The sequence below is a fragment of the Phalacrocorax aristotelis genome, chromosome 6 (genome assembly GCF_949628215.1).
Source record: "Phalacrocorax aristotelis chromosome 6, bGulAri2.1, whole genome shotgun sequence".
Classification (NCBI taxonomy): Eukaryota; Metazoa; Chordata; class Aves; order Suliformes; family Phalacrocoracidae; genus Phalacrocorax; species Phalacrocorax aristotelis.
The window spans coordinates 50,917,786-50,938,717 of NC_134281.1; the positions used below are offsets into that span (position 1 = coordinate 50,917,786).

The 20,932-nt window shown below is 44.5% G+C and overlaps 1 protein-coding gene across 2 annotated transcripts in view; it reads right to left on the bottom strand.

Moving 5' to 3' along the window:
- DMAP1 (DNA methyltransferase 1 associated protein 1) overlaps positions 1 to 20,932 on the bottom strand; it is a 38,974-nt gene that overhangs the window by 11,602 nt on the left and 6,440 nt on the right. For both annotated transcript variants that reach the window (XM_075097815.1, XM_075097814.1), the window contains exons 5-9: positions 18,005 to 18,163; positions 16,693 to 16,860; positions 15,540 to 15,725; positions 12,561 to 12,632; positions 273 to 345 (exon numbers count right to left, since the gene is read on the bottom strand). In XM_075097815.1, the coding sequence (XP_074953916.1) occupies positions 273 to 345; positions 12,561 to 12,632; positions 15,540 to 15,725; positions 16,693 to 16,860; positions 18,005 to 18,163 (658 nt within the window). The remainder of the gene's footprint in view (positions 1 to 272; positions 346 to 12,560; positions 12,633 to 15,539; positions 15,726 to 16,692; positions 16,861 to 18,004; positions 18,164 to 20,932) is intronic.

Below are 20,932 nucleotides of genomic sequence, written 5' to 3' on the forward strand. Positions count from 1 at the left end.
CTCTCTTGATGGTTAAAAAGGCCCAAACAAGAGAGAAACAAAGGCTCTTTTAAAACATTTTTCTACTGGGAGGGAAAAAAAAAAACCTGTGCATCTTGTTCTGGCTTTTACCCTCTCTTTTTTTTTTTTAAAACACATAAAATATTTTAAAAACCATTCACATACTGTTATTCAAGAAACTGGCTGTATTACTAGGGGAAAAAATAGCCCATCTCGAGAACAAAGGCTAGCTCTGTGTGTCTCTTTCTCTCTCGCGTGCCCCCTTTACTCACCTACTCCGAGTTCCATCAGCATCTGCTCCAGGGCTTTAATCTTCTTCTGTCCCACCGAGCTTGGCAGTTTCATCTGGAACACAAAGGTAACAGAGCCACACAGCTCAGAGATAGCCCTCACTCACAGCCGTCTAGTTCAAAAGGCAAGAGAGCTTTTCTTTTTATAGTGCAGGGGGAACAAAAAAAGAAAGGGAGAGAATGGAAAATCAAGTGGTAAGAGAGGGAGACAGGGGCTGAAAGTTTTCAGACTAGGTCCGAGGGCAGGTATTGAAAAGCCCGGTCGTGAGGGCTTTTATTTTCTCTCTCGTGTGTGTGCAAGACACGCTGTTTTACAGTTTCCATGTGTCACTGAATTAACAACAAAAGTTCTTCTTGGCTTCAAACCCTCTCCCGCGGCGCCCAGCCCATCAAAGGGCTCATTTACACAGCAGCTAATGTGCAATGCTGCCCTACTTTATTCGCTTTAGCCGGCCTGATTAGACTCATGCGCTAACAGACTCACTTCTCCTTTTACCTGCTGAGCCCCAGACCTGTGGGATTCATTTACAGAGCAGGCTTTATAACAAAGGGGAGAGACAGAGAGAGCACAGTTACTTGACTGGCGGAAGTGTGAACACACATTTACATTGGAGCTAAGGGGCTAGGTGAGAGAGGAAGCATCAGATGTGAGCTATGAAAGGAAATCTGAGCTGGCCAGGAGAGGAAGAATGCATACACTTAGCAGGGTCCTTCCTCTGCATTCATTTGGGCTCTAGCAGGAGTGCTAGCTGCTCAGACCAAGCATTTATTAGATTACAAGCAGCACAAATGCAGCTAGCACAATATGGTAAGGAGAACAGGTTTCCAAGCCCTGTGGATATATCCAAGAACGAATGAAAGCCCTTTTCCTTCCTCAGCAATGCTAGAAGATGGACCTGGAAAGGAATGATTCTCAACACCACAGTGTCAAACACCTCACTGCACACCGTCGTAGGCTGTCCTTCCATATGCAGCCCTGGGAAGGTGAGCTCACACCTCTGCCCGGGGAACACCACTGCCAGCCCAAGCTGCCCAGCAGGCCACTAAATAGCCAAGAGGTGAGAGCATCCTGCAGCCATCCTGCCCTCCACTTACTGATCAGTGGCCCCAGCCTTGGCCAAACCAAGCATGAGCCTGCAACACTGGGCTGGGAATGACCTGAAGGAAGAGCCATTCTTTACTCCACCTTAAAACTGGCCTCTGAGGTTTGCTCACTGCAGGGTCCCATGGTCACCTTACTTCCTAGAGCCACAGGTTGAAGTTCCCCAAAACAGAGCACCCAATGTTTGTCTCCCAGATTAGACCCATCTTTTCCACTCTATTCACTGCCCCAGCACCAAAATGACAAGAGACACCATCCGGAACTCCTTAATTCCTTTGAAGGCAGGAGCACTGTATGCACATACCCAAATGGTGAAAGCGCTAACCTTAACTCAGCTACAGCTGAGTGTGTCCCATCAGCATCTCCACAACCCCAATGCAGGACCTGCTGGGAAAACCTGCCTTCTCCACATCATTTCAGCCAAGAAACCAGAGTATGGACACCACAAAGCACCCCAGGGGAATGGGCCTTTCACAGTATACACTAAGCAGCACCTAGTCCTTTTGCTAGATATTAACAACATAATTAAGACTCCAGCAAAGGACCAAGAGGACTATCAGGGGAGGATTTCTAAGAAACCAACCTGATCCAGAGGATCCAAAAGGAGCACCAGGGAAAAAGGAAAATCCACCTTTGTGCAGACATCCAGCACAGGTAAGGGCTAGAAGACACCTCTGCTCTTTTTTATACCATGAGGGTCTTTGGCTTAAAGCTGGGGTTTCTGCATAGCAGTGAATTTCGTACTTCAGAGATTGAATCTTTACAGTTGACCACAAAATGATTGTTTTAGAAAAAGAAAGGCTGCCAAAGGTATCGGGTATTTGGATTTCAGTCAAGCCTTTGGTCCAGAGTCTTAACTTGAGCAGAACCTTCCTAAAAAAGGTTTTCCCAGGAGCTCTGCTGAACAGACTACCTGCACAGGCTCTGATGAAAAACAGCCGGACAGAGTAGAGCCCTAAGATAAGGCATCCCAGAACACTGGGACAGGAGGTGGTTCTGTTTATTTGGTGGGTGCCATGCTGCACCTAGCAGCAGGATGCCAAAGGAGGAAAGCTCACTTAGCACAGCTTAGCAGGAGACAGAATGGTTAGCTTGGAGCATCAGGAAGACATTCCTGACAGCAAGAGGCCTTGGTCCAGAAAACTGTTCTGCCCCACGAGGGATCACACAGAACATTTAAGGTGGGCAACGTACTCAGCTCTGTCTCAGCTGGGGGATGTATGGGCTGACCTAGTCAGACTGTGCTATCTTTAACCTGTAGGACACAGAGTTAACAGAGCCCAGCATCTCCTCATTGAAAAGCTCTAGACACACAATACTTGGGTGATTATCACAGCCCTGATAGTCTGTCTGCAGCCCTGCTCCTCAGCCAACATCAGAGTCTTTCTAGCTAAAGGCAAGATTCCCTTCTGTTAAACACCAGCTAGCAAAAGCATGCTGGACTTCAAGCCAGCTTCAGGAACAAAGGACAAGAAACAGGAAAAGTTCATGCCCAGCTAGGCTAGGTGGACTGGCAGGAAGTCTCGGTTTGTTGGTTAGAGGAAAAGCACACGCTTTTCTCCTGGGAGGCTTCCACTAACTAGCTCAAGGAACTACTGGCAACACATAGGATTACCCTGGCAAAGCCTTCAGCTGTTGGTTGAACAATTGGAAATGAGGAAATTCACAACCTGTGAAGTTGTGTATGTACTGCTCATGTCCCACAGGTCAATGACTACCGAGGCGAGGTCTTCACTGACACTCCTGAAGATTAGAGGATGGAGCAGGGAGAGGCAGGACAAATTAATTTAACTTCAAAGAAAGGAACACTAGAGATGCTCGGGACAAGTGGGTCTGCGAGTTTAGTTTAAAAACACATCAATTAAGCTTCCTTTTAATTCAGGCAGGAGGATCTAGCCTGCAAACAGGAAGGCTTCATTGGTTTCTCAAAGCAAGAGTATATTTTAATTTTACCATCATTAAGAAAATGTTATGATTTATGTGGCTGCTGTCGGACTAATATCTTTAGAATTTAGCTGGCTAAGCCAATTCATCTCTAAGACTGATGAAGGCTGATTGCTCTCTATGCAAAATGTATTAAAACTAAATGAGCAGTCTATTACTCAAATGCTGCTGATAATCTGTTAGCCAGGGTCCGTTAGCTGGGCTGCCTCGCTGCAGAAGAGAAGCCTTCATGTCCTGTACAGATCTGTTAAGCCCAAGCTTACTTCAGCAAGCCCTTCTTTGTTTTGGTCTTTTAAGTAGATGTCCAGAGATGCACCAGAATGCTGGAAGTGGTGTATCACCTGCCCCACTCCTAAGGAATAAGGGAATCCGCCAGGGACCACAGGTCCCAGGCAATGGCACAGATAACAGCTCTCTGGCTCGAGATGCGTGCGCTGGGATATGTGGTTTCTGCAGGCCATACCTCTGCATTAATGAAAACACCACTCAGGACAATCTCATTGCTTACATCACAGCTCCTGGGACATTCTTGGTATTGTCATGGATCGAGTCCTCTGCAGGGGCTGAGGAAAATTATGCTCCTCAGAGAACTCTAGTGAGCAACCACAGCTTCCGAGGTGAATGGCATTTGCCCTTTTCTTTCCTTCCTTATACTAGACTATTATTGTTATTTATTATCTTTAAAGTCCCCATATAATAATAATACCTGGGAAACAGATTGCTCCCGTCAGAAAACTGATTAGCCAGGATTTTTGAGGTTACTATATTTTGGATGCTCTTCTCCTTTGACAACCTCTCCCTACAGCCCTCTTTGCAACACCAGCCTGCGCTTATAATTACACCTGTGTCGTTTTTTGATTTAAGGACTGTAATCTTTTGTCCTTGCTATAAACAACCTGCATTAAACACATGAACTGCGTGTACCAAGAGAAAAATAAATAAAGAGCTACAGAAAATTGTGTGAATCAACACCATGAAGGCACAGTACCAGAGCCTACCTATGCAGAGAGGAGCCTTGCCTGATCCTGGGATACACAACCTCTGCTGGCACGCACTTGGCCTGAGAGGCAAGGAGCACACAGGTACTGACCCGGTCTGCTCTTCTCTGAAGGAGGGCGGCATTGCTCAGGAATTGGGCCATGCACCTTAAACAGATGAACGGAACATCTGCCACACTTCCACAGTGAGGGTTGAGAGACTGAGGGTGGCCCTGAGCAGTTCAATTTCTATAGAGGGTCTCATCGTAGAGTACCCTTGAGGTTTTGAATGATACAGGACTTCTACTTAATGGTCAAGACATTCCACCAACAAAACCTTGCTAATTCACACTAATGACTGGGAGGCCTACCGCAAATTAATTGGTAGTTGGCAAAATTCATTAAATGAACAAACTTGATAAGAAATAACTGAAGATACAGCCTCGCCAAACAGACTTGGTTCATTTATTTGTGTGCCATTCAGTTTTCATGATTTAGGTTAATACTTTTAAGCATAGTTGTAAATGTATTTGAGCATATTTTGGAGGAGTAATGAAGTCTAAGTAACAGCAAAGCTTGCAACAGAGCCCCCTGTTATGTCTTACAGCATCTCCACCTGGCAGGTAGAGACTGTCATGGGAATCTTCACTAGGAATGGAATAGATCTGCAGGATCTACAGACAGATTCAGCTAGGTCCCATGTATGATTATATCTATATGGTCATCTTAGATGTCCTGCTCTCAATTTATCCATTTCTTCATAAATGCTCCATTTCTGGTGCTCACAACTTAAAAAAAAAAAAAATCCCACTTTTGTGTTGAGAACTTTTGTTTGGTCTATCACCAAAACACAAGGTTTTTAAAATAAATCAATGGTTATTTGTATATTCCACATTTACCCTCCCTGGCACTGCACTTCATTTTAATTCAATTTTGAGACAACCTTCTCTTTAAGCTCAATCTTCCCCAACCCTGAACAATATGACTGTCCTAAAACCGTTAATCCTAAAAACTCCACACACCTGACCTGTGTCTGTACAGCTATAAACCGAGGTTTTATGCACCGGCACCGGTATTGTTGTTCAGCATTATAATACAGCTCACTGACATTGAAAACCACCTTCTTCATGGATTTCAGCAGCAAGAAAACTTTCTCATTAGGCACTTTCTTCACGGATATCTTTAGAATACTGAATTGCTTAGTGGATTTCCAGGAAGGAGTGCTAAACTTTCAGATGAATAATGTTTTTTGCATTTTCTGGCTTAAGGTGGGGAAAGAAGGTCAACCCTTCCCTGGCTGCATGGCTCTATTCTACAGGAGCAGAGAGCCTCCACTCCTACACAGTTTTAAGACTCAAGGAAGGAAAGAACCATATTAAGTACTTTAGCCTTAGAGCTCTGGAATTTAAAAAAAATACCCAGAGAAATTCAATTTCAGATATGAACGTGCACGTTTCTGGAAATTTGAAGTCCTTAACTGCTCAGAACTAAAATGCTACAATGGAAGGCAGATGGGAAACGGCAATGGATATTTGCAAAAGTTAGAAAAGTTTGAAACTGCACAGGTATTCTCTGCCTCAGTGAACACACACGCTTCCCCCGCCGCAGCTTTCAGCCACAGACCCCATGTCTTAACACCAGTGCCTGCTGATCTGTCAGACTGAGATTTAGAACAGCTAAGAATAAAGAGTCACACAGAGTCACACACACCATCTCTGCTGTGCTATGTAACACATTAAACACACAGCGACCACTCGGGGATGGCCATGACCATCAACTTGCTCCATCAATGAGGCTTAATGCTAAATAAACCAATCTTTTAAGAAGAAAATATTTCTATATTAACTTATGTAAATGGTTATTTCAGGGGTTTTTTGGACTGAAGTTAGACATACCTCACAAATTCCCAAATCAATTGTGAAAAAATATAAATTCTGTACTTGAATCCTCCTAGTAAATGGAATGAGTTTTACTTGTTACAGGAATATACCTCATGAAAGTTTTGTCAAGGATGAGGGAGGCCAACAGATCCCAGAGAAGCACAGCACGCTCAGGCATATGGCAAACTAGCAGCTCACTGGTCCTATAAACATTAATGCCTTGCTATGCATCTATAGCTTCACCTCTTGCATCAGCGCTAAGAGAATCTTCCTAAAGAAACCAAAGGTCCTGAAGCATCAACGTCTCAGCACGATGGGTTTTCATCAGTGCAGGTAACAAGGTCTTCAAGATTTTTATACTCTCCCACCCTTTCCCCCCTAGGAAGGGGCTACAGATTGCTCTGACCCAGCACAAATGGCCTAAAATTAGAATGAATTGGAATCCACACAAATGACGGCTGATAACCTGGAAAGAGTCAGCTTTCTCCCAGTTTGACATACAGGTTGCGACAAGAAACAAGACACCTGAGAAGACAGGAAGAATTCACACCTTGCCAGGACTGCCTGCCATTTAGAAGATAGTCACCTTCTGGAAAGCAAAGTATTATCTACCACTTATCAGCCCTGAGATTTCCTTGCCCTTAAATACATTTTGCTTTGAATATAGTGCAAGCCTGTAAACCAAATGCAAAAGGACTACAGGAAGTGTTTGTGTAGGGAAAAACAGTAAAATGCATGGTGCAGAAGAACTGCATGGGACATTTTTACTGGATGGTCATAAAAGACCCTCCAGTATGACCCTACAGTATGACACTGTGGTATTTTGCTTTCAGAGGTCTGCAGATTGCCAGATAGTCCTACCCCTACCTCTCACTACAGGTGCGGAAACCAAGCTGAGACCTGCAGAGGTAACTGCAGGAAATGGAAATGGCTGCAGCCTCTGAGCTGCATCTGACTGAAACAAATCAAGAGGACAGAGGAGTGTGCTATGATCACTGGGAGGGCCCTAAGACAGGCCACAGGAGGGGGAACTTAGGATAGTTTCATATAGTACAAGAACATTTTGCAGACTTCCAGTTCAGACACAAATCCAAGAAACTGTGGCAAAACACGCATCTAGTCTTGAATTGATGTTGCCTTTCCCTTAAAATATTTAACTGAAACTACACTTAAACGAATACAAAAAACCACAGTGACTAATTACACGCCATTATATTGGTTACACTAATGAAAGAAAAAAAGCAATACATATGGTGCTCTGTAAAAGTTACATACAGTCAGATTACCTGATGAATGACACCTAAGACTGTCACTACAGGCACACAAAGGTAGTAAAAGCTTCTCAAATCAGTCCAGGACTGGCAGACAAAGGTCCCCGAGGCCTTGTACTGCAGACACTGTTTGGTACCTAATGACTCAACAGAAGCAGAAACATGGAGCATCCTTTCCAGAACTACAGCTTATTTTAAAAGTCCCCATTACCATAACCAGAGTGCTGTCTTTATACCCGAGAGCCTCCTAAGGCTGTGGTCCAGATGCTCTCCCACACCAAAGAGCTCCATGAAAAAGGTGACGGATGCATTTTCATGCAATTTAACATTAACCACCTTTCAGTTTGGCTAAGAATGAGAACAGAGGAAGAGAAGTGTTGGATTCACCTTCTCTAGTTCATTCAAGATTTTGTATCCTTTGCAATTCTCTAAAAATAAATACTCCAATATTTTCATCTTATTTCATTCTCTACAGGCAGGAGTTTGATTAGGAAATGCACCAGCACTCTCTTGGCCCTAATTAAAGGGCATGTAATACAACAAATAGATGGCAATGCCACAACATTACTTCGATCCAGCCTGCATCATTTGTTCATAACTTTTATTCACAGAAATGACACTACTACTTTCCTTCTACACCTCTTTCAGGCTCCCCATGGAAATCACTCTCATCCACTCTCTTGTAGAGTGCTAATACAACTCCGCTACTTCAACTTCGCTAATGAAAAATCACTAGCAGAAGCAACAAGCACATCTTAGCTAACTAATCCATGGGATGTTCAGATCTGGAAACATAAACTTTCCTAACTAATAAGGGTGTGCTGATCTCCATCAGATTGATGCCAGGATGCCTTGGAGTGCAATCAATACAAAACAAATAAATTATTAATTGCCTCAAGTAATTAGATTTATCAAATCCAAATAAAAATAACTGATATTTCATTAAACTGCTTCCAAAGCTGAACCTCTGAAGGGACAGTACTGATCGCAGGAGGACAGACAGATGTTTCACATGTTCACAGCCAATGAGGTCTGGGTTTGCATTAATGACAGGGAAGGAACAGAGCCAACAGCCTCTGATGCAGAGTAAACAGGCGGCGTGCTTGGCCATTTAATTGTGGGTCAGATCAAATACAGAGAATAAACACGTCTAAACATATACATACAACCCCGTCTTCCTCTAGAAATAGCATTCACCTTGGAGCTGTAGGAAACACTCAGTTCCCACTCCAAGAAAAAACAAATGGAAGAGAACTCGCACACACACATTCCCCCCACAACCACAGTAAATTCTTACTCATTAATCAGTGCTAAAAATGCTCAGCAGGCTAGTAAATATTTAAAAGCTGGTGAGTGTGAATATTTGAATCAATGGGTACTAAAGCTGTACTTGTAATTTTCCTTCCTCTCCTTCTTTTTTTTAATTGGTCCAACTGGCAATTTGTCTACAAGATCCCAGTTAGCAGATGGAGTCAGGCTGCTGGCTGAAGCCTTTTCCGAGGGGAGGTGGCCAGCTTTGAATGACTAAGCTGGAGCATCCCTCAGTCCTTTCTGCAGAATGAGATCTCTACAAACTCCTTTTCATCCCGGAGTTTTGTTCTGTTTCCAGATGAGACATCACTCAAACAATTCTCTTCCAGTTCCTTTGTTTCCAAACCCATGACAACAGAGAAGGACACAGACTTACACCTCAACGCGCAGGAGCAGGGACAAACATCCACCATTTTCTGTCCATCACCTTCCTTCTTAAAAGCACTGCTGCAGCAATTCAACAGCATTAACAAAATCATAACTTAAAATTCGCAGAGAAGGCTGAGAGAAGATGAGCAACTTAAAAGACACTGAAGAGATGTAAGTATGCCAAAGTCAAGTGCTCCGAACACAATAAAGTCAAATCAAAGGTTAAAACTTAAAAGAAAGCCGAACATGGCATGGTACAGAAGCACTGTGGTAAATTCAAAACAAACCCAACTCTGCCCTACAGAAGCAACACGATGCCTAGATCACAAACATGCGGTTACTGTTGGTTTGTCTGGGTCCTGGAAAAGATTCAAGTTCAACAGCTCTCATTTTCCTTTCCTCCAGGCAGATCCTCAGCAAAGCTTTTCTTCCTCATAGCTGCCTGCTTTCCCTTTAGTATCTTCCTCTCCTTTCCCTGTACAAATTCCCTACCCATCTCTCATTTCCTCTGGCTCTTTGGCTGTCTGCCCTCCCAGCTGAGCAGACCTGGTATAACAGGAAGTTTTCCAGAAGTAACACTTAGGATTAATAATACTTTTCTGATGTTATTTTCATAACACTGTTTTACTAACAGCAAAGGTCTAAAATTCTGTTTCAAGAAACTCATGAAAGGCTTACCCCCTTCCAAAACATTTGCTACTGCCTCCTGTTCCCAGTGGCACCAAGGCAATACGCTGCCTTGAATTAAGATGAAGCTTTTCATAATGCCCAACTGCCTACTGCCTTAGAGAAACTTGCGGTCTGTGCTGCCGAGAGGCAGAGGGGAAATCCCATGCAGAGCAAGGGCATGGGGTCTGTGGCCTTCTTTGCCTGTGGCCACTGACTCATGGAGAACAATGGGAGACTGAAGCCTTTGTGATAGAAGGCAGCTTGTTGAACTCACTGGAGATTACTCTTCAGTGTCTGCTGAAGGAGAAACTTTCCGTTATGAAGAATAATGGCCATAAGTGACCATTAATCCTAGGGGGGAAAAGTCTTCAAATTCATTCTGTGCATAAGATTTTGTAAGTTTTAACAACAGGGGGAATTTGAAAAGCCGCAGCTATTGTCGTAGAAACTTCTAGGAACAAATTAAGTTGAATACAGATTGCTAACTTTTTTTCAAGGACTCATTTCTATAAATTAATTTTAACTCAAGTTTTCAGACTAATTATAAATCCTCAGGAAAAAAAAGGAAAAAAAATATCCCTAATCAAAGCTTAAGTGCTATTATCCTGGGGGTGATACGGTACATTTTTCACACGTGACAGAGGTTGAGTCCCTGATCTCAGTGCAAAATCCAACTTTGCCTAACTATGAAAGCATAAAGCACGGTAGCAAAGTACAAAATAAAGGAGGGCAGTAGGAGCCTTTAGCTGAGGAACCCTCCAGGTCCTCAGGCAAAAGAATTTACTGCAGGATGTCACAAGCCTTTAGAAATCATTTTCCAATGTGCTCAGGGCAAAACATCTTACACTAGATGTTGCCAGAGTACGAGTTTCCAGCACAGCGTCCCAATTCCTCACTTCGTCCTAGTCAGCTCCCGTCCTTATCAATTCCACACCACTGGCGTGTAGAGGGTTTGCCACATAAATCCCACAAGTAAAATAATTTGGATTAGTATGGATTGTCAACTCTATACCACTTCACACTTCAGCATCTCTTACCAGTTCAAAAGGCCCGTACTGACCTCATGTAATTAATTCTCCCCATGGCCCGTATGTGAAGCAAGTGAGTCTATCAGCTCCTGTTTTAAAAACAGGGAAGACTTGAATAAGGAAGCCAGGTGACTGACTAAAAGCCACAAATGAATTCTTTTTGCTGGGTTGGAGGCTGGTTTCACATTCCCAAGCAACAAAGTGTTGTTTTTTCATCTAGATCAGTGATTTGCAATCTTTTTCAATTTGCAAACCACAGGTACTTCTAATAACAGCATTTATCTCCTTAAAAATTTCATCAAGCTGAGCATGGGAAGTGGCTCTAGGTCATCCCAGGAGTGTGGCTACTGCAGGCTGAAAGTTGCTGAATCAGACTGCCATGCCTCAGCTTACTGCTGCATTTCGCGAGCATTAGAGAACAGGGAGAAGGATGCAGCACCCATTTTCACAAAGGCTTGGTTTTGAATTGCCTGTTTGGCACACGAAAAGGCTGCTGGCTTTGCCAGATGGTTCCATCCTGACAGGTTATTGCTCAGCTTCTCTTACAGGGAGGGTAAAAAAAAACAGAAAAGATCAACCATCACTTATTAGTTTTCAAAATCCAAATCAATCTCCATAAATTACTCTATTTATCTTAGTGCCGGAGAACACATCTGCCACGTCTCCATAAATCTCAACGCATGCACTGCAGTCTTGCCTGTCACTTGTTGGGATTTTTGACTTTGTCAAGGCTGCAGCCCCTCACTCATACAGGTAGCCTGCAGATGTTGGCACCTGTACACTAAAGGGGTCCCCCAGCAGTGACCTTGCTGAGGCACACCACCTCTAATGTGCACACATACCTGTACGTCAAAGCAGCGTGATCCCAAACACATTTTTACTAACAGCCCCAGGGTGTTCCCAGCAAGATCTAAAACTATTCTGACATCAAAAGAACATCCCATAAAACAGCTTTTAAAAGCGACCTAGAAAATGACTATGCCAAGTGAGGGTGCCAGGCAAGGAACCTACTTCTCCACTTTTCCTACAATAACGCAACTAAGGATTGTTTTATCTGGCTAGGAAAAACAAAAAGTACTTGTACTGGGCAAAAAGGATTTTGCTATCAAAACCCCCCTGAAAGCATTCAGTCAGCCAGGTGGGTTTAACTTACTCAGTATCCCAAAATCTGTCGCTAAGAGACAGGCGTCAAGTCTTGCTGATAAAACAGCAAGAAAGTTCTTTTCTCAGGGGTATCTGTGTGACAGAATGAACAAAGGGGCTTTTCCCCAAAATATTTTCTGAAGATAATGGAAATAGGAAGGCTATAAATTGTATACGTTTATGTGTGTCTCTCCTTTTCAAGTCACAACCTGAGCATCCTGCTCTTAAAGCACCTCTCGTCTGTTGACACCCATGCTCTATGAGGCCTAATACATTTGGCTGCGTGCTCTGTTTGGACTAGGCAGCTCTATCTGGGCCCATTGCATGTGTCTACCAGCAGAGCGGGTACACCAGTAACAAAGACCAGCAAGTTCAGGTGCCCCTGCAAGGCAATGAGCTGGCTTTCACAGAGCCAGCATTCCAGGTTTCTGAGTCTCCACATTTATGGAATTCCTTTCTTATTTTAGAGGCAAGAACTCAACTTTCTTTAGCTATAAAAGGAGAACAGATGAGGAGACAGACAGACAGACAGAAAGACATTAACAGAGGTCCCAGGGGACCAGGACAACAGCCTACCCTCTGGCTTCGCAGCGTGACACCTGCAGATTTGAAGTCAGGAAACTTGATGCCAGCAGTCTCAGGAACAGCCTGAAAGAGATCGAAACAGGATGTGTTTACAGAGGAAACACAAGAAACACAAGATTTCACATAGAGACTATCTGAAGGGGAAACACTGTTTCCTGTGACAGAGAACCACCTGCCACAGCCACATGTCAGAGCTTAGGCAAGAGGAAAATCCCAAGCAGTGGGATTCAGTGGGAAAATCCCAAGCAATTCACTGAGAAAAAATATCAAGGTATCTTTGGAGAGCTCAAGCATTTTTGCTTGGTTGGTTTAAATGCACTACTCTACAAAGATCCTTACACCCATCCACCCAATCACAAACCCAAACCCTAGATGGTACTCGTTATACTAACATGTATATTTACACAATATCATTCTTACCTAACTTAGGCCCATTTCACTGATCAAAATAGCCCAGGACTTCCCTAAATCTTGGCTTCTGACTGCAAGTCCTCTAAGGAATGAGCTGAGAAACCCCTGACTGTACAGACATGAGCCCACTAACAAGCACGTAAGGACTGCACCCCTCCAAGGAGGCCTGCTGTTCATGTACATTTTGCCATCTGTCCACTCGTTAGACAATTTTCTTTCTTCCCCACTTCAGATTTCAAGCATAGTAATATAAGACAGCAAACTTCTAATGCTGCTGCTAGACAGTAGACCATTTAGTTGCATTTCAACTAAATGAAAAAAAATTAATTAAATCCCTTAAAAATCTGTGCTGCTGAGCAAAGCACAAGCTGAGCGTACTTTGAAATTATTAAACCAGACTATCTGCAGGGTCCTGAGCACTGAATGGTGTGGGGTCCTGTGAATGGGTCAGTGATAGTCAGGTTTCAATCTATAATAGCCGCAATCTCTGCAAAACGCACGCTCAATCACGTTTTTCCAGAAGGAAGAGTCACCTCAAATCTCCTGATTTCTTTGGAGACAGCGTTTGCCTTGCTGCTCCCACATTTCTCTGCAGAGAGGCTCTGCAGCTTGCTCTTTGTTCCAGGCAGGACTGAGACAACCTGGGCTGCCCCAAGATCATAAGAGATGCTGAAGGACAGTGACTCGATTCGTCAAGTTCCCTGCCAATGACTCTCACATCTCTATCAGCTATCTGTATGTCCTGGTCTTGGGGTGGCACCTTGCAAACTGCTCTGCGTGGCCAGGCATTAAGATTTATTTTATCTGTGGCAAGTCCAATAAACAGGGGCCCCAGGAAGAGATTTCTAAACATGACTATGGTGGAAAAGGTATTCTCCAACTACCAACAGGGCTCATGAACTTGCAGGGATCACTTTGATCTTTGGTAGGATGTAGTCTTCCTGCCTGGATTATTAGACAAAGAGAGCTGCACTCAAAAACCAATCTTCTCTGCTTCCTTTGGATGAAGGCTGGCGTTCAGACTCCCTGAACTCTGCCCCCCAGCCTGTTGCTGAACGCCCTGACAGAAGCAGTGAGGGTAAATCAGCATCATTGGCTTAGCCAAGACAACTCTGACTGCACTCAGCGCATAAGCAATTAAATGGGTTCTTTTGCCTTGCGTGCCTGTACATGCTGTAAACGCTTCAACCTCAATTGACTCTTTGGTAAATGATTTTCCTTTGTTGAAATGATGCTGATGCAGCTCCCAATTCAAATTCTTAGTTAAAATGCAATTTTTTTCTTAACATTTCCTGGCTATAGTTGGTAATTGACTCCTAATGGACTCTGTCATGGTTGAAATGATGCTAGTGCAACAACAGAAACTGCTTCTCTGCCCACCCTGGCGTGCCTATCCACTATATGCCTGCAGACAGGCACCAGCCAATAGGCAATATTTAGGACTGGACTCCCTCACCTTGGCATCCTCAGCATCTTCCCAGACCCATTCTCCATCATCACCCTTTTTTCATTACCACCATCTGCTTTCTTTAAAGGGAGGTATGCCAGCCATGGGTGAGCTTTACCAGATCAACCCTCAAGGGAATTCAATGCACAAGATGCCCAGAGATACTATATTCATTGGGGGGTGGAGGGAAGTTTAACACGTATTTATTATGTGGGGCCCAACCCCCAAGTCCCAAAAAAAGAAAAAAAATTTTAAAAAGTTTTAAGAAAGTGGTGGCCATTAGATACACTTCATCAAGCAATAACTGTCTAGAATTCACTACTTCTCTCCCTTTTGGAGGACAATGACACAAGTGCTCTCTCTTCACAAGGTGGAGGGACAGGAATTCCCAGGGAATCACTGGAAACATCTGAGATTTTTTAACAGCCCTTTCGTACTAAAGTTCCTAGTTCAGTCCACACTGTCCTCTTTCCAAAACGGGAAACTGAGGTAACATCAATTGAAATTGATTGACTGAAACCTGTGTTCCAAGTTCCATAGACTTTAGCTCAGCTGAGGGAGAAATAAGAAGCAATAGTTCCCAGAATATAGGAGTCCCCCAGCAGGGCTGCTCTGATCACAGCTAAGGATCAGAAGAGGGACATGCACTGAGCTTGGGGAGATGCTGCTAAGACCCAGGAGGGGGGAAGGAAAGGAAAACCTGGACTATGAAAAGAAGGCAGGTGAAAGCCAATGGGTTTGTGGGACAACCCTGCACAGCAGTACCAGAACACACTTGGGAGAACCATCTGTCTCCCTGCTCTTCCCTTTCATGAGGCATGCATGGCTGGTACCTTTTCATCCCATTTCTCAGGGAGGGAAAGGGACACAAGACTTAAACCAGCATTTTTCAAATGGAAGAGAGACAGAGAGCACACTAGAGGACTCTGACAATGGACACCTTAGACCATTCTGCCTTCCAAAAGATGTAACCAAAAACACATCTGCCAGAATCCAGCCAGCAGCCACTTCCCCCTAAAAAGCTGAGGGCCTGATCCCACTAGGATTGTTGAAGGAAAACCATTTTACTCAGCCAAAGCACAAAGTAGGAAAACAAACAGATAAATGTTTACAGGTTTTTCTGTCTCCTTTTTCTGTGGAAGCTTCTTCTTGGGAGCCTTGCGCTCAGCGCGTCTCTGCTCCGTGGTGGTGTCAGCAGCTGTGATGAGTTTCTGCAGGTCTTGGGTTCTCTTTTCTCTCTCTTTCTTTCTGGTTTCGATTTTGCGGAGCTCCTGGATGAGGTATTCTTCTTCTGCCACCTGCAGACCAGAGCACGGAAAGGCAATCAGAGCAGCAGAGGCGGCCTAGCAAGGCAAGGGGGCCATCTACCGATAACAACTCTGCACTGGGCCAGCCTGGGAATGTCTTTAAGCTCCCCTGCCTAATACCCTGCAGAGCACATTATCTTCCATAGTCTTACTCTGCACCCATGGAAATTCCAGTCTACAAACTTGCAGGTACTGTGTGGCAACATCCATGATGCACCCTTCAGCACATCCATAAGTGATTAATCCCTCCTCCAGACCAGGAGGGCAAGAGCACAGATAGAAGGGTAAAAGTGCCCAAATACACTGTAGCTGTAAATGCAGTGCTGCGAAAACCTGACTCCCCTCCTCAGCCATGGGGGATATGTAGAACTTAGAGCAGCTATGCCTAGTATCGGCACACCAGTCAATGTGGGAAGGACAAGCAGAGTCATTCATTACACATGTGAACCTGTCATTAGAGGGAACTACTAATAGAAAAGGAGGCTCTCCCCCTGCCTTTGGGGAACACACAGTTCCTTAACCTCTAAACCCTGGGGCTGTTACACAGCTTCAACAAAGAGGAGAACTAAACATGCAGATTTACAGTCTTTGATGCTTTCTCACAAGATTTTTTTCCTCTAAAAGAAATCATTCTCTCCTGGTGGGACTCAGGGACACTGATCTGAGAATTTGTTTCTATTCAGAGGACTAGTTTAGTAAGTGTAACAGAGAAGGTGTTGGCAGTTACCAGAGACCATAACTCTGCTCACCTAGCCCTCTCTCCTGTAGTCAGATTTGTCCATTATTGTCCTTTCGTATCCCTTAGAATGACACAAACTTAACAACAGAAGCAGTACTTAGGTATTGCCTTTTTCTTGTCCAGTCTTTCCCTTTCCCACCCCCTGGCCTATGTCATCCACCCACTCATTCAACTTATCATAAATCTTCTGGAGCAGTGATGCTCTCTTCCCCAGGTTACCTGCTCTGGTGTCCTATTGTACAGCCTTTCCAGTTGTTCCTTCCTTCGCCTCTCATGGCCGGCATCAAAGACTGGGATTTTCAGGTCTGTGCCCGGAGCTGCACGAATATTAGCCAGCTTGGCACAGATGTGGTAATACCGTTCCTTCAGGTCCTCCACTGATCTTTTCTGTGGAAGACGTCACAGGAGGACAACATTATGAAAGAACCAAGCAAAACCTGGTGCAGTAGCCAAGGACCACCAGCTGAAGGATGTCAGATAGGGTATAAGACACAGTGCCTAAGAGGAGCCTTGCCAGTCCCAGTGGAACCACAGGGAAGGGTGAGTTTCTCAGCGAACTGTGTCAATTAACTCTCATGGGTTCACAGCTACTGCTTTAAAAACACCCACCAGATGGTCCAACATTACAGCTGAGGGTTAGAGACAGTAAATACAGCAGTGAAGCACTCCCAGATAAAAGAATGCAAGGATATTTGTCTCAAGAGGAGAAAACCTGTGAACAGGGAACTGTGACAAATGTACTGGAGGTCTCCTCTGAGCTGCTCCAGGCAATGGCTATTCAAGCCATAACCAAGAAGGTATCAGCAGCAACAATTCATTGCCCATCGTTACATAGAGTCTAAGCTGTGTTCCCTTACTCCAGGTGCCAAAGGTGTTTGGGCTGCCCAGCTGGACAGGCTTGTTATTCCTCTTTGCTACAGGCTCTTCACACGAGTCTTTCAGAGGGCAACAAAAACCTCCAGCATTTGGAGCTGTTCTGTAGGAGTCACGTTCCCCCAAGGCACCAAAAGACAAGGGAACCAGCAGTTACAGGAGACTTAGGATCATGACACGAGGGTTGCATCTTCAGACCACTGATGGTCCCTGCTTCACAGCAGAGACGACAGAAGCTTGCACCAAGTCAGACCACAAGTCAGGAGCAGCACCAGGGAAAAATCACAATCCCGAGGGACTGCTAGCAGATCCTTCTGCCAGGGCCTAGACTGGAATCCAGGACACCTATACTGCTCAGCTAAACAAACTCTCCAGCTAACTTATCTTCAAGAAACAATGAGTTGTTCTGCTGGCAGGCACAAACCTAACTTTCTAATAAAACACAACATGGAATGAGCACAAGTCACAGTGGATTTAATTACAAACAAAGCAAGCAGCAATGCCCCGTGCTGGAAATTCAATATTCCTTGCTGCCAATAATTCATTATTTTCCCCTAATTAAGTTGATATAAAGGGTAATTTGGTCTTTACAATGCAGCAAGCCTTGCACTTGCCATAGCAGCAAGTTTCTAGCAGCACCTTGGCCCTTGGGACTCACCTTGAACTGCTGGTGATCATAGCGGTCATGAATCACCACAAAGCGCAGATCAAAACGCCGAGCCAGGTCAAATAGGTGGTCTGTCTCAGCTTTGGTCCACGCATCATCATGGAGATACATCTGGTACTCCTGCTCTGAGTAGACAGGTACCTGTACTGTCTATGCAGGAAAAAGAAAAACATGGCAGCTCTCTTGCAGCACTGCCCTTCTCACTGCCAGCTGGTAGAGGCTGAGATACTTGAGCCAAGAACAAGAGCAGTGCACTGACAGGAGGGGGCTGCCAAGATCCTGAGCAATGGGTCCTGGCAGGAAACATGACAAGCAGGCAGGGGACTTGATAAGGAGCAATGTGTGATCTCAGAGCTGCAGACATGACGTTCTGAGGAGCCTACCAGGAACTACTCCCTGGGAGGCTGAAACCTGTTTCAGGTAGCTGACACAGCAGAGGTCAGCAACCCACATCCTGACAATAGGTTTCAAAATTATCAGACTAACATAACAGTGAAACCAAGGTTCAGCCAGCCTCCCTGCATTCCTCTCACATAGCAGCACAAATACCTTGATATAAACTGCTCTGACAGTCAACCCTACTTGGGTTGGGACATGCTCATTTGTAAGGGAAGAATGGGAGAAGCAAGGAGCAGTGGTTCCTAGCCTTTAGCACACCCCCTGCTTTGATACATGACCCACTTGTTTCATGTTTGGTGCCAACAGTGCTGTGAAGATCTGAAAGGCTGGGTGCTGTACAACTGAGCGCTGTAAACTTGGCAAACAACTTAGTCCCTCCCTTCCTCACCCACCCTTTCTCCAGTAGAACCACAGGGCCAAATGACAGTCCAGCTCTCAGAGCGTCCCAGGTGCCTAAAAGGCCAAACCCACACCACTGGCCCCAGCCTGGAACTGCTCTGCAAGGGCTCTGTCCAGAACACAAGTGTCACATCAGTATTAAAGGAACAGTAAATATTCTTATTTTATTAGGGGAAGTCCTAGTGCATGGTAAAGCAAAAGTGCAAACAAGTCTGTTCTTTCCTCCCTTATCCCCTCCCACTACTCCTGCAGTTGAACTTTGCTCAGCCCTAGGAGGTCCTGCCTTGACACAAAAACATGGTGCACATGTGAACAGCGCTCATGCTTCAACACCTCTACACCCTCCTGAGTCCTACACCAGAAGTGTCTCCTCATGAACTCCATACAGACCAGAGGACCATTTCTGAGCCTCCAAATCACAATCTCTTTAGGTCTACTGCCTCTCGTCCATCACTTAGATACAGAAGCATAAAGGTGAAGCATATCTCCTGGGGACATACTGCACCTCAACCTTCAAGTGCCACTTCTACCAGGATAAGCACCATCTTATTAGACACTGTAAGGATGCCCTATGTACATAATGAAAAAGAGAAAAACTTCTAGAGTAGCATACATACAGGAAAAGAGCCAGCAGGGCCCTCTGCAGTGGATGGAAGGGAAGATGGCAGATGCCAGGTCAGAGAACAGAACGGGACAAGAGCAAAGAGCAGTTCCCCAGACACTTCCTCAGCCACTTTCACGGCTGCTCAGGTAAGAACTGTCAAGAAGTAAGAAGGTGAGAACTCATCAGATGGGAAGCTTGAGCCAACCACAGGATGACCATAAATTCAAATTCAACGCAGCCATGGAAATGCAAATATGAGTCCCAGAGAGGGATTTCCGGCAGAAACTGGCAGGGTTTCAGTTGCACCACAAGACCTTGCTGAGGATACCAACTATAACTCTACTGACCCACGTTCAAGAAAGATGAACTGAAATGGGAACAAGTACAGAGAAGAGCAATGAGGATGAGTAATGGGGTAGGGAGCTTGTCTTCCCACAGCAGACTGGAAGAGAAAGGAGCCTAGCAAAGGAAGTCTGAAAGGGAACCTGACTGCAAGCTTCAAGTATGCTAGACAGAATGAAACAAATACCCACAAGAAGAAAAGAACAAGTGAAGTAAGGACAAAGAATTTGACTTGTAAAGAAATGCCACTTTAACATGGAGAATTTAACCTGGAAATGAGAAATGAAGCAGAGACAGTCTGGAACAGCTTCCCAAGGAAGCACCGAGGCAGGAAAATCCAAGTGCTTTTCAAAAGAAACGATCAGATTATGAAAGGGACCGGATGGTGCAGGACCTGAAAGAGCCAAGAAGAGGATTCAATGGCCCAGAAAAACCCTCTCAGTCCTAGCTTTCACACTACAAACTCCCACAATGATGGGCATTAAATTAGCTGAAACTACTCAGGAAGGATCCTGGAGCCATGAGACACTTCTGTGAAAACATCAGCACAATGCCCAGCAGTGGTGAAAAGACAAATTGAAGATTAAAAATGTTCGGGGAGGGAGAGAAGAGAAATACAGCTAATGTACAAACCCGCCATGCTTCCAGAAGTGAAACACAAACGCTTAGACCACCCATTTCAAAAGAAAGTATATTTGAGATCAACAAGGGTGACACAGGGCACGGAAGGGCAGATGTGTGTCAAATGATGGAAAACACAGTACATAGCAAGGACATCATGAAACACAAGATCTCAGAGGCACCAAATGAAACATGGCAGCAGTTTAAACTGAACAGAAGAAAGCACCTTTGCACACCATACAAAATTAACCTGCAGAACTCATACCCATGGGATATTCACAAAGCAGCTTTCTGCCCTGAATGTACCTAGCAAGAATTATTAAACACAAATTCCAAGTTAAGAAATCCTTAAGCCAAAGACCAGTAGAAGCTGAGAAGAAATTATCTATATTTGCCCCATTCTCATGCTCTTTCTCTAAGCCTTTACTAATGGTAGCCAGAAACAGAACATCAGCTGAGATGGACTTTTGCTCTGACACCAGTGAAGCTGCTTTTATATTCCTATTTCACACCTTGGATCAAGCTTCAGTGTACACTGTGAAACCTAAGTTTAC